This window comes from Cotesia glomerata, linkage group LG7 (assembly GCF_020080835.1).
Source record: "Cotesia glomerata isolate CgM1 linkage group LG7, MPM_Cglom_v2.3, whole genome shotgun sequence".
Lineage (NCBI taxonomy): Eukaryota > Metazoa > Arthropoda > Insecta > Hymenoptera > Braconidae > Cotesia > Cotesia glomerata.
The window spans coordinates 1901045-1927909 of NC_058164.1; the positions used below are offsets into that span (position 1 = coordinate 1901045).

The 26865-nt window shown below is 27.2% G+C and overlaps 2 protein-coding genes across 12 annotated transcripts in view; one reads left to right on the forward strand and one right to left on the reverse strand.

The window, feature by feature from the left end:
* The first annotated feature begins 623 nt into the window (after positions 1 to 623).
* LOC123268515 (prostaglandin E2 receptor EP2 subtype) lies at positions 624 to 13578 on the forward strand. 3 transcript variants are annotated; one of them, XR_006510243.1, is made up of 8 exons: positions 634 to 1657; positions 4630 to 4869; positions 5725 to 5902; positions 6854 to 7095; positions 11231 to 11459; positions 11591 to 11699; positions 11781 to 11907; positions 13456 to 13578. XR_006510243.1 is itself a non-coding variant. In XM_044733665.1 (7 exons), exons 1-7 carry the CDS (start codon positions 1463 to 1465, stop codon positions 11809 to 11811), a joined length of 1224 nt encoding a protein of 407 aa, XP_044589600.1. In that variant the 5' UTR covers positions 633 to 1462; the 3' UTR covers positions 11812 to 12170. The 3 variants fall into 3 exon arrangements, 2 of the variants coding, with proteins under 2 accessions (XP_044589602.1, XP_044589600.1); XM_044733665.1 differs by lacking the exon at positions 13456 to 13578 and having other exon boundaries at positions 633 to 1657; positions 11781 to 12170; XM_044733667.1 differs by lacking the exons at positions 11781 to 11907; positions 13456 to 13578 and having other exon boundaries at positions 624 to 1657; positions 11231 to 11514; positions 11591 to 11679.
* An 866-nt stretch (positions 13579 to 14444) lies between these two features.
* The window catches only part of LOC123268479 (rho guanine nucleotide exchange factor 17), a 42314-nt gene continuing 29893 nt past the window's right edge, over positions 14445 to 26865 (reverse strand). For 7 of the 9 annotated variants that reach the window (XM_044733570.1, XM_044733569.1, XM_044733567.1 and 4 more), the window contains 10 exons: positions 26539 to 26839; positions 23453 to 23530; positions 22448 to 22525; positions 22273 to 22377; positions 21743 to 22146; positions 21484 to 21621; positions 19750 to 19844; positions 18283 to 19671; positions 16702 to 16878; positions 14445 to 14924 (listed from right to left, as the gene is read on the reverse strand). In XM_044733570.1, coding sequence (XP_044589505.1) covers positions 14659 to 14924; positions 16702 to 16878; positions 18283 to 19671; positions 19750 to 19844; positions 21484 to 21621; positions 21743 to 22146; positions 22273 to 22377; positions 22448 to 22525; positions 23453 to 23530; positions 26539 to 26839 — 3031 coding nt within the window. In that variant the 3' untranslated portion in view covers positions 14445 to 14658. The remainder of the gene's footprint in view (positions 14925 to 16701; positions 16879 to 18282; positions 19672 to 19749; positions 19845 to 21483; positions 21622 to 21742; positions 22147 to 22272; positions 22378 to 22447; positions 22526 to 23452; positions 23531 to 26538; positions 26840 to 26865) is intronic. The other 2 variants (XM_044733575.1, XM_044733573.1) reach the window with 2 other exon arrangements.

The following is a 26865-nucleotide window of genomic DNA, read 5'->3' on the forward strand; positions in this document are numbered from 1 at the left end:
AAAAAATTTTTATTCTTCAAAATCTCAATAAATTGTCTAAAAGTTTTTATTTTTGATAGTGATTTTTTTTTTTTATTATATCGTACAAAACATCTAAAAATGTTTACTTTTATCACAAAAAAAGACAAATAAAGTTAAAAACTAATCACAAAATTTTATCAATAATTTATAACAATTATTATTTTTTGCGCATAATTTTCTAGGAAGAAATCAAAATTTTAAAAACTACTTTTTATCATCAAAAAACTAGATGACCGTGAAAATGAATAATTTCCATATTACTATTATTATTATCTTTCTCATAACGGAAAAAAATTTCCAACATCACCTTAAATTAGCATTTAAAATTTTTAAGATCAATAATTATCTGATTTCCGTGAAATTTATTTGAATTATGATCATATAAAATTCACCTTTTTTTCTTTATAAAAAATATAACAACATTAAATTGCTTAAATTATTCAGTAATATAAATACCACTAATTTTTTTGCAATTAATCCTCTGTAAACAAAATAAATTAAAATTTTAATCACTGAATATTTTGATCGTCAAATTTATCATACAACCCACCTTGAACTATACTTCACTTCTTTGTTTCCTTACATCGAATATTCACACATATACACACATGTATTATAAATTTATATAAAATGAAATGATATGGCCATCAATGATCGGCAATCAGGTGCATATGTAGTCAGGTAACAAACTTGCATTGATGCATGCATGATAAATCAATGCAGCGGCGTCTTACGTGTTGTGCATTATTTAATAGATCCAATATCCAACAGGAACTATTTTTATTCTTTTCATTAAAATTTAAACACATACTTATCATTTATAATAACTTATTATCATTATTATTTTATTTGTATGTATCCAAGGGATGTAAGATATGCGTAGAAACAATTGCGCAGATTAATTTGCAATATTTCGCGTGATGTATAACATAAAATCGAAATATAATAAAACGACCGCGGTGTTAACGCTCGACATCAGTTACGCGCCAACCGTATTCAAGAAATCATGAGATAACGTTTTTACGAAATTTAACTTATCGTAGTGACGTTAATTCTGATTTTTTGAAGTTTCTTTTAAATGATTAATTACATACTTTTTATATCGGCCGGCAATAATTCTCAGTAAAAACTAATCAGCTCTAGTCTCTTTTATTTTTTATTGATGATTTCGCCGGGAGCGATGATCGTAAAAATAAAAAATTTTTTATCTGTGAAACATTAAATTTTAATTGAAAATTTTAAACTTGAAGCGCTTGTTGTTAAATTACAAAGTAAACAAGTGAATCGCTTAAAAAGGAGTTTAGTGTTTTTTGTAAATTTAAAAGTGCGCGGATTTTATTTCTGATGTTTTTTTCTGGAAAAAATTTTTATTCAAGTGTTTGTCATTTTAATTAATGTGAACAGTGTTTTTTAAAATTTATTTTAAATTCAATTAATAGCAATGACAACTACACTAGAGTCATGGAACAACTCATTATTGACATTGGATTCAAATTTAACAACAATGATAACTTTTACCGATGTAACAACTCCGAAAAAACTTACTGCTGTTCAGCAAATTATTCTGACGCTAGTGTTTATATTTGGGATAGTCGGCAATATTTCAGCTTTGATTATACTTTTTTATAAAGATAAGGTAGAGATACATTAGAAACTTTAAATAAAAATTTTTTATAGTTTTTATATAATTTATTTATAGTTATTGCCCTCATAAATCATGATACTGAAATCAGCAGGCATCTGAAAATTTTTTAAACTTTTATTACAAATTCATTATAAAAAAAAAATTTCACTTGGTATTTTTTACAATCTAGACATAGAATTTTTTTATTAAAATTTTTTTATAATAATTTAGCTTATAGAAAAATTAAAAAAATTGACCGAAGTCTGTTAATTGCAGATGATACTAAAATTAGAAGAAATTTAACAATTTTTTATTTATGAATCAATAAAGATTATAATAATACTAAAGTTAGTCGACGTTTTGAATTTTTTGATTGTCTTTCATTTATTAAATTATAACTAAAAGATATTTTTTAAAAATTACACTTATAGTTTTTCAATATTTTTACATATGAAATTTTTTTTTATTATTATGAGATAATTTTTTAAATAAAAAAAATCTAAAAATTTTTAAATGTCGGCTAACTTTATTTTCATAAAATTATAAGTAAAAAAATAGTTTTTAAAAATTGCATTTAGAATTTTTCAAATTTTCTACGTGTCAAGTATTTCCTTTTAATTAATAATAATAATAATGATAATATATTTATTTAGCTAAGTAGCTATTTTTGTTTTACAATTAGTTCTATACAATTTATTAAAACTAGGGGTGTGGAAATATTGTTCGAATCGAATAATTTGAATTTTCGAATTATTCGAAATTCGACGAATAATTCGAAAAGTTTCGAATAATTCGAAAATTTTCGAATAATTCCCGAATATTTCGAACAATTCGCGAATCATCGAAATATCACTGGATCTTCTCTTGTTTCCAATTTGAATTCGATTACATCGTGTATAAAAATATATTTATAAATTTATTTATTTACTAGCTGCTATCCGCCCGCTTCACTAGGCACTTTATAGAATTTTATTTTTAGATCTAGACATGAAATTTAATTGAAGTATTGTTTTGACTTGTACAGATTTTAAATCCCATCGGATTGGCCTGTACCTTTTAACCATGTAATTATTCTAGCTAATATTCATTCCCTGTTTAAAAATATTGATTGAAAAGAATTAAAAATGATTAAATTCGAATTCTTTTCAATAATTTCAATTCTTTTGTTTGTATATATAAATATACAGTTTTCATGGAATGACCGCTTTTCAATTCTTTTCAATCAGTATTTCTAACCAGGGTTGTAACGTTTAATGTACAATCACTGTAACATTCCCGTGGCTTTCTTCCGAAAATGAATAGTAATTGACACGAAAAAAAAATTTGAAATGAGCATTGAAAGTTGTAGTTAAAGTAATTGCAGGTTTCATAAGTGAAGTTGAAATCTGCCTAGCTTAAAGTGCGAAGAATTTTCCGTTAATACAAATTTTTTCCGTGACATCCCACACGACATACCCACACAAATTTTATATATATTTTATATATTTCACAAATATAAAAAATATCATATATATAAAATATATGAAAAAAATCGTGTGCGTACTCAAATGAACGGTTCCGATTAGCTTAACTTCAGGATGAGCTTATATCTTAAAAAATGTCAATAATTAAGAAATACAATTTGTAAAAAATTTTTATAAATTCAATGGTCGATAATAAACATGTTGACAAAAGCGCGCTCGATTTTACAGTTTTCTATATAAAATAGATGTTACGGAAAAAATTTGTATTAACGAAAAATTTGTCGCACTTTAAGCTAGGCAGATTTCAACTTTACTTGTGAGACCTGCAATTACTTTAACTGAAATTTTCAATGCTCATTTTGAATTTTTTTCTTCGTGTCAATTACTATTCATTTTCGGAAGAAAGCCACGGGAATATTACAGTGATTGCACATTAAACGTTACAATGAATATTAGCTAGAATAATTACATGGTTAAAAGGTACAGGCCAATCCGATGGAATTTGAAATCTGTGTAAGTCAAAACAATACTCCAATCAAATTTCATGTCTAGATCTAAAAATACAATTCTATTAAGTGCCCAGTGGAGCGGGCGGGTAACAGCTAGTAAAGAAATAAATTTGTAAACATAATATTTTTATACACGATGTAATGAAATTCAAATTGGAAATAATAGAAGATCCAGTAATATTTCGATGATTCGCGAATTGTTCGAACTATTCGGGAATTATTCGAAAATTTTCGAATTATTCGAAACTGTTCAAATAATTCGAAAATTCGAATTATTCGATTCGAATTTCGAATCGAATATTAATATTCGATTCGGAACGAATAATTCGTAAGTTCGAATTATTCGCACACCCTTAATTAAAACATATTTTTGTTTCGTCATTTGCACTTCACATACTATCTACAATTTATTTACATTTTATCATTTAATTTCTCGAAGTATTCTACATTTTCTTTGATGTAGGGTAGAAGTACCGTTTGCGGCCAGTGTGCCTTTTTTGGCCACTTTATTTTCAAATTATTGTATAAATATTTCTATAAGCGCAAGAGTTTATGGATTTAATTCGTTTAAATGTACTAATTCATAAATTCTATAAAAATTCTACTTGAATAGTTAAATTTTTTACAAATTAACTAAAATATTAAGTGGCCAAAAATGGCCTTAAGATGGCCAAAACCGGTACTTCTACTCTATATTTTCAATAATAATTTAAAAATTTTAATTTTAGTTTCTTCTCTTATTTCCACGGGAGTTTTATTATACAAAACTAAACCCCTGTATGTGATAGTTTTTTCTGCTGTAACTAATTTTGTTTTTTTTTTATTTTTAATTAATTTTTTAACTTCCCGCTAAGAAAATTGAAAATTTTCAAAAATCGGGAAGTTGTTTTTAATAATTTTTTTCAATAAGAAAATCATAAAAATTTTCAGATGTCAACTAATTTAATTTCCATTAATTGCATTATCATTAAGCCATCATAAATTAATATTTATATTTTTTTATTTTTTCTAGAGGAGAAATCATAAGCATTTGTTGATGCTGCGATGCCTGGCCTTTAATGATCTGATCGCTCTTCTGGGCCAATTGGTTCAAATGTACGTAGCGACTTACGCACCTTCAATTGCAACCCAACAATATTTTTGCGCATTAAGAATACTTTGGCGTACTTTCGGGCTTTTTAGCGGCGGGGTTGCGATTGTTATGGCTGTTGAGAGATGGCTAGCTTTGGCGCGTCCGTTTGTTTATCAGAAGGTGAATTAAATAATTTTTAATTTATATTTTAAGTTACAAAATTTATAATTAACTTCGTGAACTACGTGATTTTTATTTATTTTCATTATTATTATTTTTTAAAAATACTTTACTGATATCAGTTAATGTGTTTACTAATTATCAGTAGAGTTCGTGGGTCATTAAAGTGTAAAACAATTTAAAATACATGTATTGTTTTATTGATTTAGAAGCAATGGAACTCCTCAGAATAAACTTAGTTTTTATTTTTTTTTTATTATTATTATTATTAGATTAAATATCGGATATTTTGCTTAGTCTCATTAAGTGGGTTATCATTATCTATTTTTTATAATGAACGGTTGGCCATTAATTATTGACCTATTTGAATAATTGTTTACATCTTATTTACATTTATTATAAATAGACTGTCAATATTTTCTTGCAGATTGATAGCAAAAATTATTATATTTTTTCTTTTAATATAAAGTTGAAAAAATAATTTTTATTTAATAGTTTTTTTCTAAAAATTTTGTACTGCAATAAAAAGTTATTTTTTTTTTTTTATGTAAAAATACATATTGTAATAATAATGTAAATTATTGTTCATTGATAACTTGCCAATGTAAATACTAGTTTTATGTCTTTAAGAAGAAATCATATGCATCCTATAAATGAGTCAGCAACTGTGATAAATATTATTTTTAATGTAGATAATTACACTGTTGAAAATATTATTTAAATTTAGAAATAAAATGTTAGAAATTTTTGCTTTAAAAATGGCTTAATAATTAAAATTTTATTAATTTTTTTTTAACATAGAAACTTTTATAATAATTTCAAAATAAAAAATAAAAACTAAAATTATTATTTCAGCACGTGACTTATCCAAGGATTGTACATTTTATGATAATATTTTGGATAGCTGCCTTAACAGTGACAAGTTTACCACTATTTGGATTTGGATTATATTATGATAATGGGCAGTGTGTTCGTTATCGTGAGGCCAAAATGCCAATAGATATTGCCTATGCGTATCTATCTTTTTCTTTTGGTAAAATATTCATTATATAATTATTATTATTAGATGATGTATATTATTTTTAACTATTATACTGATAGAAAAAAAAATTTCTTTTAAAAAAAAAAAAAAACATTTTTATGAGAAGAAATTAATTTTTAACAATTTTGGGAAAAAAAACAGTTTTTTATCTAAAATTGTTTTTTTTCCGAATCCATGTTTAAAAATGGAATAAAATCTTAAAATCTTAATCACGCCCAGAAAATATAAATAACTTAAAATTTGGTTACAGGAATTCAGGACAATAATTTAAAACTATGTATTGATTCTAGTTGAACGTTTCGTTCTTTTATTAGGACTTCCTCAGCAACTTAATCATACTAGTTCACAGTTTAAAATATATTCTGTGGTAATTGGTAGAGATTTAAGTTGCTAATTGTTGAAAAAATTTTTTATAAAATGCATACTAATGCTTTATGTTTCAACAATAATATATTTTAAACTGTAAAATAGTATGATTTAGTTTCTGAGGAAGTCCTAATAAAAGAACGAAACGTTCAACTAGAATCAGTACATAGTTTGAAATTATTTTCCTGAATTCCTGTGACCAAACTTTAAGTTATTGAATAAAATTTTATTCATTGAAAAAAATTAAAAAAATTCACTCTATGCAAATTTTATATCCATAGATATATACTGAAAAATTGAGATTATTGAAAAAAATTCAAATCTCATGATAGTGAATTTTTTTCAATGAATATTTTTTAACGAGAATCTAGAAAACTTTTTTTCAACAAGAAAGTTATAGTGAGAAAATTTATTATTTCTTCAGCTAAGAATTAAAATTGTCTAAAATTTCCAAAAAATTAATCTATTATCGCAAGAATGTCCACATTTTTTAAAAGAAATTTTTTTGCTTAGTGTAGTATTGATATTTAGTACTTCATTATTGTAATGAATTAATTAATTACATTTTTTTATTAGGAACTTGTCTATGCTTCTCTATTGTTTGGTTTAATTTAGCGGTGACTAAAGTATTAGGTAAGTTTCGCCAGAAAAATAAACTATTAAGAAGATGTTCACGTGCAGCCTCCCACAATAAAGCATTTTCACCTTCAAAAACTTTTTCGCTGGGAGAAGTTGGTTCTACTTGTGAAGAAAGAGCATTTGCTAGATTGATGACTGTTCTTTCTACATCATTTGTAATTTGCTGGATGCCTCACATGGTAATTAAAAAAAAAAAAAAAAATCTGTTATATGGACTATTAATCAATTTAAAGTTCAATCAATTAAGTTTTAGAAAAAATATCGCGACCCAAATGCCAAAAGGGCGTATACCAATTTATACGCCCTTTTGGCTTTGCAGTGCCAAAAAGGCGTATAAATTTTTTTTTTTTTTTACTAATCACTTTATTAACACTTTCTAAGCCTAAATATAGAAAAAAAATTTCCAAAGCCAAAAGGGCGTATGTCTGAAATTATACGCCCTTTTAGCTTTAGGACATTGAAAATTTAGTGACCTAAAGCCAAAAGGGCGCATAATTTTTTTTCCGATTGCTTTGAATTATAAGTTACTAGCTGTTACCCGCCCGCTTCGCTGGGCGCTTTATAAAATTGCATTTTTAGATCTAGACTTGAAATTTAATTAGAGTATTGTTTTGATTTGTACAGATTCCAAATGAGTATTGAAATTTTAGTTAAAGTCACTGCAAGTCTCATAAGTAAAGTTGAAATCTGTCTAGCTTCAATTGCAAAGAATTTTTTTGTTATTTAAAATTTTCTCAGTGACATCAATATTTTATAGAAAATAAATTTAGCATGTTTTTTACGAATTCTATTTAAATAAGTAGCCAAATTTATTTTTCACATACCCAGTGTTTGGAAAATGCATTCATTTTAATCAGATACATTCCCGCGATCCCGCAATAAGAACAATTTATAAGTTATGTAATCAGCAAAAATAATATGTATATAAAATTCTTAATCCGTTGACCGAATTACTGCATGTAATGTTAAGTTTTGGAAACCTAGCAATTACTTTTTTCCCGCTGCTAAAGAGACGTTTGCTGTAAGGAAATTTTTAGTAAATGTTATTAAATCTCAATACCCTTCATGCCTAAATGAAATAATTAGTGAAATTTTCCACCCACGCATCCGCCCACGCGATGGTAGATGGAACTAAATTCTCAAAAAAAAAAAAAACGTAATACCCTTCCGATAAAAAAACAAATGAATTGAAGAAAAATGCTCGTCTTTTGTTTTTATGGGCGGGAAAAATGTTTATCTAAGTTAAATAGAAATAAAATGGTGAACGATTGATGGAATTCAAAAAATAAGTAGCCTATAACCATCTACAATTCATTCCGCGTCGAATGGTCCTAGTCCCATGTCAATATGTTCAGTAGTTTTTGCGTGATTGACGGTCTACGAAACCCACTTTCCCTATATATATATATATATATATATATATATATATATATATATATATATATATATATATATAGATATGTGACTAATTTTTTTGCCCTCTGGGCGAAAAGCGGCAACTTTCGGCCCGCTGCGCTCAACGAAGTTGCCGCTTTTCGCCCAGAGGACAAAAAAATAGTATTCAGCCCTAGGATGGGAAAGTTAGAAATGTCTCAGATCACATGTTATAGTCAACCGAGGCGAAGCTATTTCTATTAAATTACAAATCAGTATTTTTAAAGATTAATATTAAAATTTTAATACAAATTCTGTTTATAATTTTAATTGATAAAGAAAATAGAAACACCAGCTGAAATGAAAAAAGTTTATCAAGGTGCAATGGTGATGGCAATCATTCATGGTTTACTTGAGGTTCTGAAATTTATTTGACTATAATTTATAGTTTTTATAAAATAATTAATTCATTGTTTGACATTACAGTAAAATAACAGACCAATAAACAGTACAATTTAATCATGTAAAGATATTATTATAACATTAACTTTACATTATTAAACTATACTATTTATTGTTTAGTAATTTTTTTCACTATTTGATACTAACCTATTTAACTTTCACGTAACAGTATTTTTAAATAGAACTAAAACTAAAAAATTATTAATTATTAATTTTTTTACACTAAAATCCACTTTACAAGTTTTAAATTCAAAAATAATTATTCATCTATGTTCAACTATCACAATCTACTTGTCTTCATTCACCTGTTGCTATTTATTATAACTAAAGTTAAAAATTGTTAATAATTATCATCAAGTGATTATAACAATTAATATAAATAGTAAAATAATTATTTTATCAATTAATATTAAAAAATAATAGCTCGTAAGATTATTTAGTTTAATTTGAAAAATACCGATACTTTGTATGCTACATAGTTGTAAAGGGCACCACCCATATAGCAATCTTTTTCAAGGCTTGAACAAATCTGGTCTTAATTTCGATAGTTGTTAGTGTCTTTTTTTACCTATGGGTCTTGCTCCAGATACTTGTAGCAAATTCAATTAACAAGCCTTGTACAAGAACTTTGGGCCAGATTATAGCTCAAGTCTTGAGAAAGACTGACACCAGAAGCATGCTAAATATACTTGTGCAAGAGTTGCTCAAGATTTGCTCAAGATGAAATGTTTTCGAATGACCGTTCGCATCATTCTACACCTCCTATATTTACTATAGAATCAGTGGATTTCTGAGAATTACGGATCTTGAGCAAATCTTGAGCAAGTCATGGGTAAGTCTTTGTTGTGAGTTTCTTCCTCACGGTTTTGGAAATGCCGTAAAGATTCGGTATTTATACGATATAAATGCTGTATTTTTACCGTAATACTTCAGTTATTTTAGCCAGTTTTTTTGTCGAATTATTATGAAAAAATTACGAAATAAATTCAGAATATTTATGGCAATACAATAGAAAACTTACGGTATATTTACAGCATTTAAACCGTAAATATACCGCATATTTACTGTATATCTGCGGCATTATTGCAGCAAAAAACCGGAAAAGAAGATCCCTACTTTCTATTACCGGCAAAATACCAAAAATATGCTGCTTTACTACTATTTTTCAATAGCTTGAAATTTTTTTTTATAATATTATAAATTATCGTGAATAATTTTTAAGAGGTTGATAAACTAATTTCTCGATTGTTATTATTATTGATAATTTTTTTTAGTCTAGACCGGGATTCGAACTCAGATCATTTAGTTACGCGCCGAAAGCTCTACCAGTTGAGCTATCAGAGACACTATCCATACTTAATTACTCAGTCACCTAATAACACTCACCGAGTAATAAACACAGCCGTCCATCTTACGGTAGAAAGCATTATATCTTTAATTATATCAGTATAAACGCGGCAAAATTATAGTATATCTTTGGTATTTTTACCGTAGAAATACGATTTTATTATTTTAAAATTATAGTTATATTATAGTTAATACATAGATTTTTTACGGTAAAAGTTCTAGAGTTTTACAGTAATTTTATAGTATTATTTCTGAATTTTGCAGCAAAAGTACGGTAGAAATGCTGCATAACTATAGTAAAAAAACTGGCCAAAATGACCACAGAAATACCGTATTATTTCAGAATTATAACGGTAAATTTACAGTAAACGCATTAATACCGAAAATTTACGGTATTTCAAAAACCGCGAGGGCTGGTACAAAAAATGCGTCAGAAAGTTTTTCAATGCACCTTGCTTTAGACTTGTCTCATATTCTTGCACAAGGTGTCTCGAGCTAGTTATATATAAATCTTGAACCATGTCCATCTGGATTTATTTTTTAGAGTTAAATTTTATATTTCAGAACAAAATTGAAAGTTTTTTTATACGCCCTTTTGGCTTTAGGCTAAACTTTTTCTAAAGCCAAAAGGGCGTATGTATTGAGATATGCCCTTTTGGCATTAGTACATTAAAAAATTTTTTTTGATAAATCTTTACGTGTCGAACAATTCTAAGTTGAATGGCGAAAAAAAAATTTTTATACGCCCTTTTGGCATAAAACCCTATCTAACTGCTGTAATACGCCCTTTTGGAATTTGGGTCGCGATATGTCATTTCTTTATTAAAAGTTGGATTGAAAGATATCCTACGGTGAAATTGATAAAAGGATTAAAGTACCAGTAACTCTATTTTAATTAAAAAAACTCGAGTATTTAATTGACGAGTAATGTATTATTGTCACGTTTTATTGACGTAATTATTGTATTGAGTGCTGATATTTTTAACTGCATAAAAAAAATTTATGTTTTACCGGATGCTTAAATAATAAGTATTCAAAAACAATTTTATATTTAAATGAATTATGATGCACAATTAAAAATAAAACTATGTACAATCATAATTAATAATTACACATCCATTTTTATTGCAGATTACAATACCTGTAGCTCAATATTACTTGAGTTTAAAAGAAACCACGACTGTAATAAAAAAAAGTATTAAAATATTTTTCCAAATAGCCGATGTACTACTTGGTGTCCATTTTACCCTGGATCCATATTTTTACGTACTGCTGCGTATGCCGAAGAATAAATTTTCGCTATTAAAACACTTGTGCAGAATTTGTTGGCCGGCTCGAAGTCGTTCAAGCTCTTCGAGTGGTAAAACATTTAATATTATTTATATTGAAAAAATAATATTTTTTAGATGTTATGAGTAATTAAGATAATTATCTTACTAAACTTTTCGCAAAATATTATTTGTATTATTAACATTTTTTTTTTTCATTCAGACCATCATGATCACAGTGGTGAAGATCCTCCGACTCCAATTACTGAAGTACCACTTACTTCAATTATTGCAGAACATCAAGATTTATTGCACTTAAATACGCTTCCACTGTAAGTCAATATTTCTTTATCTGAAATAGTTTATTTTTTTTTACTTACATTTTTTTTTTTTTTTTTTTTTTTCAATTAAAGAAACTCAAAGTTATTTGTCATAAACGAATGATCAAGATGCTACTGTCTAGTTATTATAATTAAATTATTTATTAATAAGGACTGAGACAAAACGGAAACGTTGAAAAATATCATTTTACTAATTTATGATATTGCGTGCCTAGAGGTAAAAGGGTGTATAGCTAAGGGTTAACAGGGATTTGTACTGAAAGGGCGTATAAAAATTTTTTTTTTTGCTATTCGGTTTGAAATTGTCTGAAACGTAAAAATCTGTGAAAAAAAAAGTCGGTATCCTAAAGCTGAAAGGGCGTATCTCAAGACATACACCCTTTCAGCTTTTAAAAGTATTACTTAAAGATAAAAGGGTGCATAAAAAAAAATGTAGTTTTGATACCAAATTTTAAATATTGATAGAAGGATTTGTTTATAGTTAAAAATATTTATTAATAATTAACAAATCATTTCTTAGAGACCACTTTTTAGTCCTTAATAAATATTTCTTAGTATTTAAAAAGATTTATTAATATTTAATAAATGAATATCAGATTTATTAAATACAAACAAATCATTTTCTCTAATAAATGATTTGTTAACTATTAAAAAATATTTTTTGGTACAAATAAATCCTTTTAACAGTGTAATAGTTTCACAAGACAAGTTATATCAAAATAACAGCCTCATATACAAAGTTTGATATAAAAAAATAGAAAATAAATCAATCAAAAACAAATTATTTAAAAATTAAGTAATTAATTTAAAGTACAAATTGCGTAATTAATTAAATCACGCGTACTTTATTGTTTTTTGAATATATTTTTTTTTTAACTTTAAAAAATTGTATACTTAAGATTTTACGTCGCTACTACCACAGAAAGTTTTTTTTTCACATTTTTAAATTACGAATATGTTCTTTTGTAAACTGGCCGAAAAAAAATTCTACGCACTTTCACTTTTAGATCACCAAAATTTCGAATTCTTAGAAGTAAAAGGACGTATAATTTAAGACATACGCCCTTTTACCTTTGCAATTTTTTTTTTCAATTTTAAGGGTAAAATGTGTCTACTACTCAATTGGCAATAAAAAAAAGCCCATTCGGCAGCCGAAATGGAAGTAGATTTCATAATGAATAAAAAAAAACTACTAGGGCTGTATACAAAAATAAAAAAAAAACGAGTGCAACAGTAAATTTAATAGGTAAACAACGTTCAATAAAGGAAGAAAAAAAATTATTGTACTTCAGTACTTGTCAGTCAGTTTTGTATAAACAAAACGACTGCAAGAGTAAAATTTCTTAAAAATGATCATAAGATGGATATTTTCTGCTTTAGAAAAACATGTAATTATATAAATTGAAGCTTAATTTCTCAGCTTTCAGATGCGTTCTACAGGAATCGAATAACTCGACGCGTTCAAAAGTTATTTGAAAGAGAAGTAGTGAAAGTATCAAATTTTCAAAATTTCAGAATTTTTAAATGCTGTAATTTCTAAACTATTTGACCGATTACGCTCATATTTGAACTTGACCTTTCTAATAGTTTATAGAATAAGTATATTGAGTTTCATTGAGATCCCTTGAGAATTGTCCACGCTATCGTTGTGACAAGCCGCGTTATATCGTATACATACATAAATTTTTGAACCATATGTATTTTCTGACTCAGCTCGTCCTTTGCCCCCTTTTACCTTTAGGCACGCGATATGAAACGCTTTAGTTATTTTAATTAATGACTTATTATCGGCAAATTGGCTCATATAAGGTACTGATTATTAAATCATCATAATTTTAACAAAAGAGAGTAAGACTAAGTAAGAAATTTTAATAAAATTCATTAAAATATCGAAAAAAATTCTTATGATTTTTTTATGCTTATTAATTATTCTTGTGATATTTATGGCTTTATTTAATGAAAAAATATTTTACATATTCTAATGAAATAAATTAAAGATGATTTATTTTTTATTGATAATCCAAATAAAATCAAAATGGTGAATTAATTAATTTAGTATTTTGTTTTGTCTCTCAATAATTATAAAAATACTCAAAAATTAATGTTATAAGTGAAATTCTAGTCATTAAAAAAATTAACACAAATAGTATAATTAAATAAATAAATAATTAAATAGAAAATGATTTTTAGTATCGAAGTAAAAAAAATTATAGTGATATAAATGTGTACTTATTAAAATAGTTCTATACATTAATTAATAATTAAAATTAATATAAGAATAAATAAAAGTTGTAAATAAAAATAATGCACTGGTAAATAATCTTATAACTATAAATATATTTTATTTTTCATTAATTAATTAATAAATAAAATTAATAACGTAAACAATACATAGATCATTTTTGTATTTTATAATTTTTTTAATTATTTTATTTACTGTAACGTCGATTCTATATAATAATTATTTATACGTGTTTATTTTGTATAATTTAAATAATAAAACTGATTATTTAAAATACTGCCAATTTTTTTGAATACACTATTATTTTACAATATATTACGCTTGTAATTAATTTTTAAATATTTATAAATTTGAGATTCGTCTATATTGGCAAGCATTTAGGCTGGTTAATTTAAAAAACAAGTAGTTTTCATGGCAGCTGATTAATCAGCTGACTAATTTGGGTTTGAGTACAGTAATTAAACTGTCAATAATTTATAATTTTATTTATGTGATTACACTGTATGCGTTAACATTCTTCGGCTTTACTCAAAATACACAGCCGTGCAATGATTTAAATAATTGTTAGCGCTTCTTTACTCGATCCTTAACTCGGCGATCGAGCTTAAACTTTTCCAGTTAAGCGATACGGCAGTCGCGTCAACTGATGATGAAAATTTTTAAATTCAAATTCCAAAGCTCGTCATTGAGCTGCTTTTGGTGAAGGTATCAAACTTTCCACAGCAAAAGATGATTCGTTGAGTCTTCACGACCTGCTTGAAGCTCTGCAGAAGCCTGAGGCCCGCGGAAGTCTTCGTAGCCATCACCGCCCGAAATAACCAGCAGCTTTGTACGGATTATGCTGCTAGTTTGTGGTGTTTTACCAATTTTCAATGAATAACGATTTATTTTAGAGTGTGTGTCTACTTTTGTTGGTGACGGTGCTTCTACACATGTAAGAAAACGCACGTGTCCTGTATGACCGTGTGGTATTCCTGGAAATTTATTAAAATTTTTTATTAATTTTGATAATTTTTATTTGTTTTATAATTTAAGATGTTTAATTAAGATATTATTTAAAAAATTAATAATTACGAAATTTCAATTGAACTTTTTTTTAAATTAATCATTGAAAAAATTTTAATACTGCATTTCTTGGAAAATTAAAAAAAATTATTAAATTATAAATAAAAAAAAAATAGATAATTTAACAACTATAATTTTTTATATAAAACTAGCAACCTTGCAGTCACTATGTGACTGCCGTGACTTGTGAACTATAAATAAATAACATTTTGGTTTGTTAAATAATGACTTTTGTTAAATTGCAATGTACTTTCTTAAATATTGACATTTTTAAAGAAATAAGCTCATCCCGATGTTACATTCATCAAGAGCTTTCATTTGAGTACCTACATGCATTTTGATATATTTTTCATGTATACATACATATATATATATATAAATATATGAAAAAATGATGTGGGTACTCAAATGAAAGGTCTCGGTGAGTGTTATGTCGGGATGAGCTTATATCTTTAAAAACGTCAATAGTTCACAAGATACAGGGTTATTTCTTAAATATTAACATTTTTAAAGATTTAAGCTCATCCTGATGTTACACTCATCAAGAGCTTTCTTTTGAGTACCCACATACATTTTGATATATATATATATATATATATATATATATATATATATATATATATATATATATATGAAAAAATGATGTGGGTACTCAAATGAAAGGTCTCGATGAGTGTAATGTCGGGGTGAGCTTATATTTTTAAAAATTTCAATAGTTCACAAGATCAAGGTCATTTCTTAATTATGGATCTAGAGATAGAGCATTTTCGAATGCAGCCTAAATACTTATAATAAATTGAGTATCGGTAAGAATGATGTAAAGCCTTGAAAAGGCACAAATTATTATTATTATTATTTATTTATTTAATTGGCCATGAAGTCGAAACTCCTTGCGGCTTAAAATTAAAATTAAAATTCTAATCAAGATCTTTGCAATGACACTAAATTTTACTAAAAAAACCGATTTTATCATATGACTATCCTGGACACTAAATTTTTCTTATTCTCTTAATAATATAGACAATAAAAATTTTTTTTTAATAAATAGTATATTCAATATATCTCATTTATAATTTTTTTAAAACCTTAGTTTAAATTTTCCAAACAATTTTTGCAACGCAATTAAGAAACACATTCGTTTTACAAATTTTATTTAAAATTGAGTAAAAATTAATAAAATAAATATAAAAATCCAAATATATTAATTTAAAAATTTAGAAGCATGTATTTTAATTTCCATTCGATATTTTCCATGAAATTTAAAGTACAAATGTATTAATTAATTGTGTTACACAAATTGTTTTGAAAATTAAAAAAAAATTTCTAACATTGTAAGGTCACAAGTATAAATATCTAACGGCATATTTCTCATGCTTAGTCTGTTACAAAATTAAACCAACCATTCTATGAAATGTTTGTCACTGAAACTTAAATATTTTTTTAGCAACGCGAAGGTTGATATTTTTTTATTAAATCAAATATTTTGTAACACTAACTATTTTAAATTTCAATTTCTAATTTTAAAAAGAAACATTAACTATAATTAACTATTTTATAATCCAAAAAAAAATTTGAATAATAAATAAGTATCCTAAAATTTTGTTTTGTATTTTCAAATTTTTTTTTATCAGTTATTTAATCTTAATACCATAAATTAAGGAAATAAAAATAATAAACACTATTTACCGGTAACTGATGGAGCTTGAGGTAATCTCTGCGTCGATGCTTTGATATGTGGAATGGGTACTGTCAAAAGCACACCGGCACTAGTTCCTATCCATAAGAGATCGTTGCACGCCAGAAGCGCGGTAACTCGTAAACAGGCTGCTTTATGCTGTCTTATTATGTCATCGCAACCTGCAACAGATTTAATATTTTCGTTAAAATAAATTTCAGCTTACGTTATCTTCTACTTCCTTAAGATAGTAGCACACTAATATAAAGTAAAAGATCCAGTTATTGCCACTGGCCTAGTTATTTGACAATTGCAATTTTATTCTAATCAAAAAAATAAAATGTTCTCAAAAAACCAATTATCTTGAAATTTATAACTAAAAAATTATCTATATTATTAAGAGAATAAGCAAAATTTTATGGCCAGCGTATTTATATGACAAAATGCGTTTTTATGATTAAATTTGGTATCGTTGGAAAAGTCTTGACCTGGAGTTGTGCCTTTTCATGATTTCAAATCATTCTCACCATTAGTCAATTTATGATGATAAGTATTTAGGCTGCATTTGAAAATGCTCTATCACTAGATACATAATTAAGAATTGACCTTGTATCTTGTGAACTATTGAAATTTTTTAAAATATAAGCTCACCCCGACTTTATACTCATCGAGACCTTTCATTTGAGTACCCACATCAATTTTTCATATATTTATATATATATTATATATATGTATATATGAAAAGTATATGAAAATTCATGTGGGTACTCAAATGAAAGCTCTTGATGAGTGTAACATCAGGATGAGCTTATATCTTTAAAAAGGTCAATAGTTAAAAAATTACAGTACAATTTAACAAAAGTCATTATTTAATATAGCAAAATGTTATTTATTTATAGTTAACAAGTCACGGCAGTCACATAGTGATTGCAAGGTTACTAGTATTTATTAATTTTTTTTTTTAATTAATTAATCAATTGCTTAATTAAAATAAAATTGTAAGTGTCAATAACTGCGTCTTTTACCTTAGTACGTTATAATAAGATAATAAACCATTTAAAAAAATTTTTGCCTTTACCGCTGACCCTTATGGTAAATCACAGAATCAATTTTATTGTACAAAAAGTACCAATCAAATTTCAATAAAAATTTAGCTAATAAAAAATATTTTGCATAATTAAAAATAGAGATTTAGCTTATGTAATAATAATAATTAATAAAAAAATTTGATTCTGAAATTAACAGACATGTGTCTGTAATTTTTTGAATTTTTGTAACAACAAAATTATTATAAAACAATTATAATAAAAAAACTTCAGATTTAGAAATTAAAAATATTTACAGGTGCAAATTAAAAAAAAAAATTTTTTCTTTATAATCGATTTGTAATAAAAATAAATAAAATTTTCAGCCCGCTAATTTCAAAATTCAAAAATAATCTCTGTCACTTTTTCTTCACTGCAACGTTACATAATTAAATCTACTACATAAACCCAAGAAGACTTTGTATTTAAAATTTAACACTTGTATTTTTGGTAGTACCTTAAAAACATAAAAAATTCCAAAAAAAAAATCAAAGATTTAATACTTACTGGCAAGCATTTTGGTAACAGCAGGCGCAATATTGACATCCGACAAGCACTCATAAGAAGTAGCATGATACAATTTAAGTACAGCACTATTATGAAGTGAAATCCACACACCAAGAGACCCTGACGAAGCGATACAAGACACCGGACGTGCATTATCACCCCCGACATTGAAGGCATGCTCTATTTCCAATGTCACAATATTTATTATTTTAACAGTATTATGACAGCTACACCAGAGTTTGTTGTTCACCGACACAGGGACCATTTTGGTGACAGGGTACTCAGTAGTGCCGACGGACACGGTCATAGGATCCAAGGTGTTCCAGCCATTCTGATCCCGGCTGTAGACAACAATATCTCCGTTAGACAGCGCGACGAATACCTTGTTGTCCAAATAGATGATCGAGTGAACGCTGCTGCCATGCTGAATTTTAATTTTATTCTTCTTTATTCTAATATTGTCATTGCAATTGTAGACATGTATACAGCCGTCCTCAGTACCCAGCCACATCGTCGGCTGATTAGTGTCCTCGTCAGCACCATCGATGCTAGACAAGTCGCTGTACATTGATCCCGCGGCGGTTTCAATAGCGCGAGTTATTTCGTCTGAGTCTGAGTCATCAGAACTTGAGCTGCTGTCTAGTTGAATGTTTCTTCCGCTCGCATCGGTGTCTTGTATAGAAATACTTATCCCACTTTTGCTTCCCGTTAATGAACTGTCATCCATATTATTATTATTATTATTATTATTATTATTATTATTATTATTATTATTATTAGTTGACTTGAGAGTGCTCGATTTGGAGCCAGGCAATTTTGCCGGAATACCAGCAACGCAAAGAATCCTCGCGTTGCAGACACCATTGCAGGAAGTTACTTGCGGAGGCTCTGGACTTAAGCTCAGTACACACACCTGTCCTACGTATCCATCACTGTTGCATACCCAAACGTCAGAGGAACCTTGGCCGTTGGTAATTGTCGGCGCCGCGCACGTGAACTGTAATCCAGCTCGGGTCTTGCGAATCGGCAGAGGTCCAACAAATTCTGGACACGGCCTCTTATCTGAAGACAGCGCTAACTTTTGCTTCGCTTCATTGAAGCTCTCTTCCCAGCTGGCACGCTTGTCTGGCTTGGTGAAGATTATCGAAATATTCTCCATTCCCGACTGAGTGTTCAGCGTGAATTCCAAACAAGCTAATTGCGAGTGCGCTGTATTGCGATCCGCTAATTGACGCTGGGTTTGAGATAGCATTTCTTTTATTATGTCATCTAACTGATGTTTCGCACCGTGTAAAGTTGCTGTTAGTTCTTGCAGTTGACTTAGTGTTGCGCAGTCTTCACGTAAATGGTCTACTTCACGAGCCATTTTTCTTAAATTTTCGTCTTTGGCTGGAATTTTTAATTAGTTAGATATTTTTTTTTTTGATAATCATTTATGAATAATTATTTTTTTTTTTTTTTTATTACCTTTCATTACTTCTAAGTCGTCTAGAGAAATTCTCATAAGCAGCTTGTACTTGTTAGCTTCAAGAAGTCCAACCAAACTGTTTGGACATGAGCTTCTAAATAATTAAATTTATATTAATTAATATACTGTTTAAAATTAATGGCTTATACTTATAAAAAAAAAAATAAAATTTTTTTTTTTTAGTTTCCTACAAAAATATCTTAAATTGTTATTTTTTATTAGTTCTCTCGGATAATTTAGCTTGATGAATTTTTTTTTTTTAAATCGCTCAGAATTTAAAAAGTTTTTAAAATCTTAAAAAATTTTTTTTGCACTTAATTTTTTTTTCTCATTATCTTTAATGTTGTTGATATTATCATCCATAATTATCAATAATTATTTGTATATCAGGAATGTGGACAAGATAGGATCATAATAACAGAAATAATAATGTAATTTGTTATTATGATCCTATCTCGTCCACATTCCTGATATACAAATAATTATTATTTTTAATGTGAATTTAAAAAATTTTTGTTTCTAGATATTTCAAAAATTTGTTTTAATTTTTAAAAATGCATGATAAATTACATTTCAGATGCCATAAGGACGTATACCGGCAACAAATACTTAAAAGGTTCTAAGAACAAACAGTTAATTAGTTAATAATTAAAAAAAAATTTTTTAATTTTCTAATTTATATCCTCGCATTTATATTCCCGGAGTTCTCAGGAGATTTTAGGCTTTAAAACTCTCGATAAATTTTTTTTTAATGATTATTATATACCAATCGAATTGTTTTCGCATTTCCTACAAGGTTTTTATACCAAACAGTTGATTAGTTTATTATTTTTTTAGAAATTTAGAATTTTCATTGTTACATGCCCGCGTGTCAAGATTAAGTAAGAGAGTAAATTAGATCAGGCTTTAAATTAATTAAAAATTTTGATAAACTTTTTTCTAATGATTATTATATCGTGTTTTAGATGTCATAAGGGTGTATACCGGCAAAAAATACCGGTGAAAACCCATAAATGCGTATAGAAAATTTTTTTTCGGGAATCGACGTATTTTCGTCCAAAATGTGCAGAATTGCAAAAAAAAATTTTATAGGTCCTTATTTTTTTTAATTAAAATACAGTAGTAATAATTATTTTCCTAACTTTTATTAATATCTTGTACTTTGTTTTTATTCTTCAGAAACCCGTGCAAAAAAAATTTTGATTCAAAATTAATTTAAGATTGAAATTCATATTTTTACACAAATATGAATTAGTTTTGAGATCAATCTAAATTTAAAATTGATCTGTAGATAGTAATTAGCATGCCTGTAGAACTTTCGATCTTGCTTAAAAATTTTTATAAAGACTTAAAAATATTTTATACACAAAATTTATCCTAAATATTCTTAAATCTTTATTAAAATTTTGAAGCAGGATCGAAAGTTCTACAGGCATGCTAATTTCTATCTACAGATCAATTTCAAATTTAGATTGATCTCTAAACTAATTCATATTTGTGTCAAAATATGAATTTCAATTTTAAATTCATTTTGGATTAGAATTTTTTTGCACGGAAAGTCAACTGAATAAAAAAAAATATTTTAAATATTCTACAAAAAAATTTTTTTATCAAGCTGATTTTTGGAACAGACTTTTAAAAAATGAAAAATTAATATATTTTCATAGAAAACTTAAAAGTTTTTTTTACGCTACCAAAAAATTTAAATTAATTATAATAAAAAAATTACGTACGTTAATGGCTTTCTTATGGTCCCACTTCTTCGCTTAATACTAGTGATAACCAAAAGATCAGAAAATAAAAAAAGCGCTCTTTCTTTTCGAGTACCTTGGTTGGAAGCTATGGTGACTAAGTCATGACGAATGAACGCTCTATAATAATAATATTAATAACAATTATTCTATCGTAAATATGGAATATTTAGTAATAATATTTGGGTTATCATTAATCTAATAATTAATCAGATAATCAATAATAAAACTAGAAAAATACCTATCATTGGTAACAATTCCGGCTAGACCTTCAACTAATGACTGAACTTCCCTCAAGGTGGTCTGTTGTTGTTCCCACTCAAGAGACTCTCGTTCGGTGCAATTAATCTTGACAACAAGTTCGTGTACCTCCTTCTGAGCGGCAATTAGCAGATCATAATCTGGATGGGATGTGTCGGTGTGTTTCAATAGTCTCTGGATGAGTAATTCGTATCTAGGAATTTTTTGTACTGGCTTTATTAGTAATTGATCCAGCCCGAGTTTTCCTTTGTGTTCGCGCTCCATTGTCTCGAGAAATCTTGCAAATGCTGGTTTCGATTGACAAGTCGCTTTGATGGCTTTCTTAGCGGCCTTCCAATTGTCAAGAAACAAAGTGTATGTTTCTAAGACCGCGGGCTTTGTAAACTGAAAACATGTAATAATATTATTAAAAAAAGAATTAAAAAATTTTTAGATTATTAAAAAAAATCAAAACAAAATTATTTTTTTTTTTAATTTCGTAATAAATTATGAAAAAAAAAATATACTTACCACATCAAGAAAAACGTCACCAATTGTTTGACTAACTTCCCAAGTATCTAATCTTTTTTTAAGTTGTTGTAAAAAAATTTCATGATGACTAAGAATAGCTGGTACCTTTAAAAAATATTATTTATTAAATTGTGAGAATTTTTTAATGAATAATTTAATAAATTAAATAAATTACCTGATAAAATATTTCATCCACGGTTGCTGAGTCTACAAGTCCAGAATTTTCCGAACTTTTTAGAGTTTGCAAATATTTCTGAAAATATCAGAAAAATATTAATAAAAATTAAGAAAACAATTGACCCTAAAGGCTATTCCTGTAACTTCCGGTAATTATTTACTAGTGCGGTGAAACCTATTTTTAGCCATAAACAATAGATAAATTGATGGATCATCATAATTTTTTTTTTACGACGGATTTATAGTGATGATATAAAAAATAGCAAAAAAATAATATTTCAATTAAAAAATCATCTTTGAAAGTTGGAAAAATTTTGGCTCTCATGTTTTTGGATAAAATTTCTATTTTATCTTTTTTTGATATATTTTTTTTGAAAAGTACATAAAAAAACGAACAATTAAAAAAAAAAAAAGTTGAACATTACAATTTTCTAAAAAATTTATAAATTATTTTGAAAATTTGTTAAAATTGTGATAATCAAATTTTTTTTTTAAATTATTTATTTATTCATGTATTTTTCAAAAAAAAAAAAATATATCAATAAAATTAAATAGAAATTTTGTTAAAAAAAATGAAAATTAAAATCGTTGACCCCACTTGTAAATATTTACCCAACTTCGCGGTAATTCCATACCTAAGCGCTTAAAATTGCACTTATAACATCTTCGAGCTCAATAATATAATTTGTGTGTTATTTTGAGCTCTCCGAGCTCAAAAGTTTGATAGATCCTATGATTTACTTTTAAACACAAATTAATCAGACAAATTTTCGGAGTAATTCGAAATAATCATTTTTTTTTCGATTTTTTTTGTCAACGATAACTCACGAACAAATCAACCAATTTTGATCGGCCCGGCAGCGATCGACGTGGTTTTTTATGTTAAGCTCGATTTTCGAAAAACGAAGTAAAACCAATAACTTCCCGATTTTTTTTAATTTTCAATTTTCTTAACGGGAAGTTGAAAAATATCAATTAAATAAATAAAAAGTTATTGACTTACATTGACTAGTATTTGCAACGCCTCTACGTATGATTTTTCAGTATCATAAAGCTCCACCACGACATGCGTTCTTGTATCCTGCAACAAAAAAAAATGTCGACTGATGCAAAAAATTTTATAACAAAAAAACACTTCATTAAACCAATAATTATCGCGTAATTAATCGGTTAACGAGTAGTCACACACATTAATCACTTGATAAGAATAAAAATTTACCAAAGTTTGACGAATAATTGGTTCAGTATCTTGTATTACATCGTAATTAATATTTCGGCGATTATCGAGTGAACTTTTAATAGTAATATCTAACGGAAGTACCGACGTCATTATTCGTTTGAAGATGTTCATTATATGTGGTGGCATTTGATAGAATTTACTTTTTTAATCAATTGATTAATAATTTATTTATCAAAAAATGAATAATTAAATTATTTATTTATCGGTAGATAAATTGAAATATTGAATCAAACACTTGAAGACACCAACTTTAATATATATGATGAAAATGAAGAAATGATAAAAAATTTCATAAGCCGGAGTTACTATCAACCTGTACTGATCCACGTAGACGAACAGAATGATATGATTAATATCATATTACTATAAGCGAATTTGTTCATTAGTTTGGTGGGTATACGTTACAGAGTAGCACGTGCTACACGTGAACGCATAGAATTCACGAGTACATATCCCCACGTGAAATTATTATCCTTTAACCGATTGTGCGCATATCATAAGGGTTAATTATAATACTGCTTTCTTAATTTATTGAATTACTTATGTTTATTATTATTATTATTATCATCATTATTTTATTATTATATTATTACGCCTCATCTCTTATTATCTATTGTTTTTTGTTTGTAAGAGAACAGTGTACTAAAACCAGTTCAATAAACTGCATTATTATTATTATTATTATTATTATTATTATTATTATTATTATTATTATTATTATTATTATTATTACTAGTATTATTTTTGTGGAACACTAAATATATAATAGATAAATAAATGTTACATGATTTAATTCTTAACTTTGTGATAATCATTACATATAAATATTTGCATAATTTAAATGTAACTAAGGAATTTCACACAAATTTCATAACAGCGTTATGAAACGAGTAATTTTTGATGTCCACCAGAATATAGGAATAAATAACTTAAAAAAAATTTATTTACATAATATATTTACTAAGTTTTTAAGTTAAAAAAGTGATCATGATTTTTATTTTATTTCTTCACTTGTGCTTTAGTAAGAAATCATTTTCTTTCTAAAAGTATGTCGCAACCCAAATGCCAAAAGGGTGTATTACAGCAGCTAGATAGGGTTTTATGCCAAAAGGGCGTAAAAAAATTTTTTTTTTCGCCATTCAACTTAGAACTGCTCGAAACGTAAAGATTTGTCAAAAAAAATTTTTCAATGTACCAGTGCCAAAAGGGCATATAAAAAAACTTTCAATTTTGCTCTGAAATATAAAATTTAACTCTAAAATAAAATTTAACGCCCTTTTGGAGTTGGAAATTTATTTTTTTATTTTTAGGCTTAGAAAGTGTTAATAAAGCGATTAGTAAAAAAAAAAAAAAGTTTATACGCCCTTTTGGCACTGCAAAGCCAAAAGAGCGTATAAATTAATATGCGCCGTTTTGGCATTTAGGTCACGATGTATTAAATAAATATAAAGAAAAATTAATTTCTTCACAGCTAGTAGTCTACATATTTTTAAATCAGTCCTTAAGCTGATAACAAAGATAATTATGTCTAACATGAGAAAACTTCAGAAAAAAAGCATTTTAATAGTTTTTTGACATACAAATTTTGAAATTAAAAATTAAAATATCAACTCTAGATTGCAAAGATAAATTTATGGTATTGTATCATAATTCTATTAATGTTTATCAACATAGTATTAAAATCAATAATTATAGGATGAGTCGAAAATATGACTCGATTATCAACAGTATAATTTTCTTAAATCGGAATCAAAATCACGTGCTGAATCTAGGTGAGACTCATCAACATACTATAATTATAAAATCTTGTATTCAGTATGTCTACAAGAAAGAATAATAAACATAGAGCAAACTTAGAATGGAATATAATAAAAATGTAATGTTTATATTCCTGGTCTAGTAGCCTGTGGGCGACACCGGAAATCCTCACCTGAGCCAATACGGATATGACGCTAAATAACATTTCCGGTTAGCACGTTTTAGCATTAGGAGTAATCCGGTGTCCGTTTAGTGCACCGTAAAAGGAGTAAGCAAGTTAAATAGAGAGCATTTGAATTATTATAAGATATTTCTTCATTCATGTGTTGTTACGTTTGAATACTCATCTGCTGACGTCAATGTGTGCTAGCGGTTAGTCTAGAGTAAAGATCAATTCATTCATGTCCCGTGGCTTGTTATTTTCGCGAAAAATGACTTATTTTTTTCTTTGTCTCAGTTATTATTTTGTTTACTAAATCATTATATTTATATTTATATTTATATGAGTACGTCACTATCAGTGCGTATGCGTACGCGTAAAAACCGCTTTTCTTAGCCGGATTCGCTCATTACAAATAAAATCAAGGGTCATGCGTAATTTGGTTCTAAAATAAAAATTTTTCTACTTAAATGTGGTTATTTTTTAACTTAAATCATTGATCTGTATTGTTGTATTCAAAAATTATATCCAGTAAAATCCAAATCTGTTTACGATTCACATTTACAATCATAAACCGCAAAACAATTTCTGACATGTATCACCCGGATATTAATAGACAGATGTTTATATATAAACATATCTATCTATATTCTCAAGATTCTAAAGATTCTTATGTCATATTTACACGGAATAGAAATCATAAAAAATATATAAATAAATTTTATTATTGTTTTTATTTTACCGCATAAATTATTTTATGTTTAATATACTAGAACGTTTTTTTTTATTCTTTCATTTTCTAGCATCTTATTCAGTAGTTTATAAACTACTCAACATTCCACCGGAATGTTTAACGTTTTATAAATAACTTTACTAACTATCAACTATCTGAAATTTTTATAAATATAGATATATAAGAAGCTAGTCTTACGTTTCTGTGAGTAGTAAGCACCCGTGCGGGGTGTTCAGACGACCCGCGAAGAAGCTGGGCCAGTAATTCTGGACTGGGTCCCGGTAAACCTTCTAGCTTACTCGGACTGGAAGTTGCTCTGTGGTGGCACGGTGTCGGTGGTTCCGAGTTACTATTACTTCCTGCACTGTATGACGAATTCGCAGATACTTTTCTCTTTGGTCCAAGACTATCAGACAGTGCTGAATCGGCTATACGTGGCTTAGCCATTTCTGCTTCTAACATTTGTCCGTATGGCCCCCGAAGTGGTCTTTTGCTATATCTAATCATAAATTTTTAAATGTTAAT

Bases quoted from the DNA above. Each gene is read 5' to 3' on its own strand.
- LOC123268515 (XM_044733665.1), top strand. From the start codon at position 1,463: ATGACAACTACACTAGAGTCATGGAACAACTCATTATTGACATTGGAT. The intron at 11,460-11,590 runs GTAAAACATTTA...TTTTTCATTCAG, and splicing joins TCGTTCAAGCTCTTCGAGTG to ACCATCATGATCACAGTGGT. The intron at 11,700-11,780 runs GTAAGTCAATAT...TTTCAATTAAAG, and splicing joins CACTTAAATACGCTTCCACT to AAACTCAAAGTTATTTGTCA.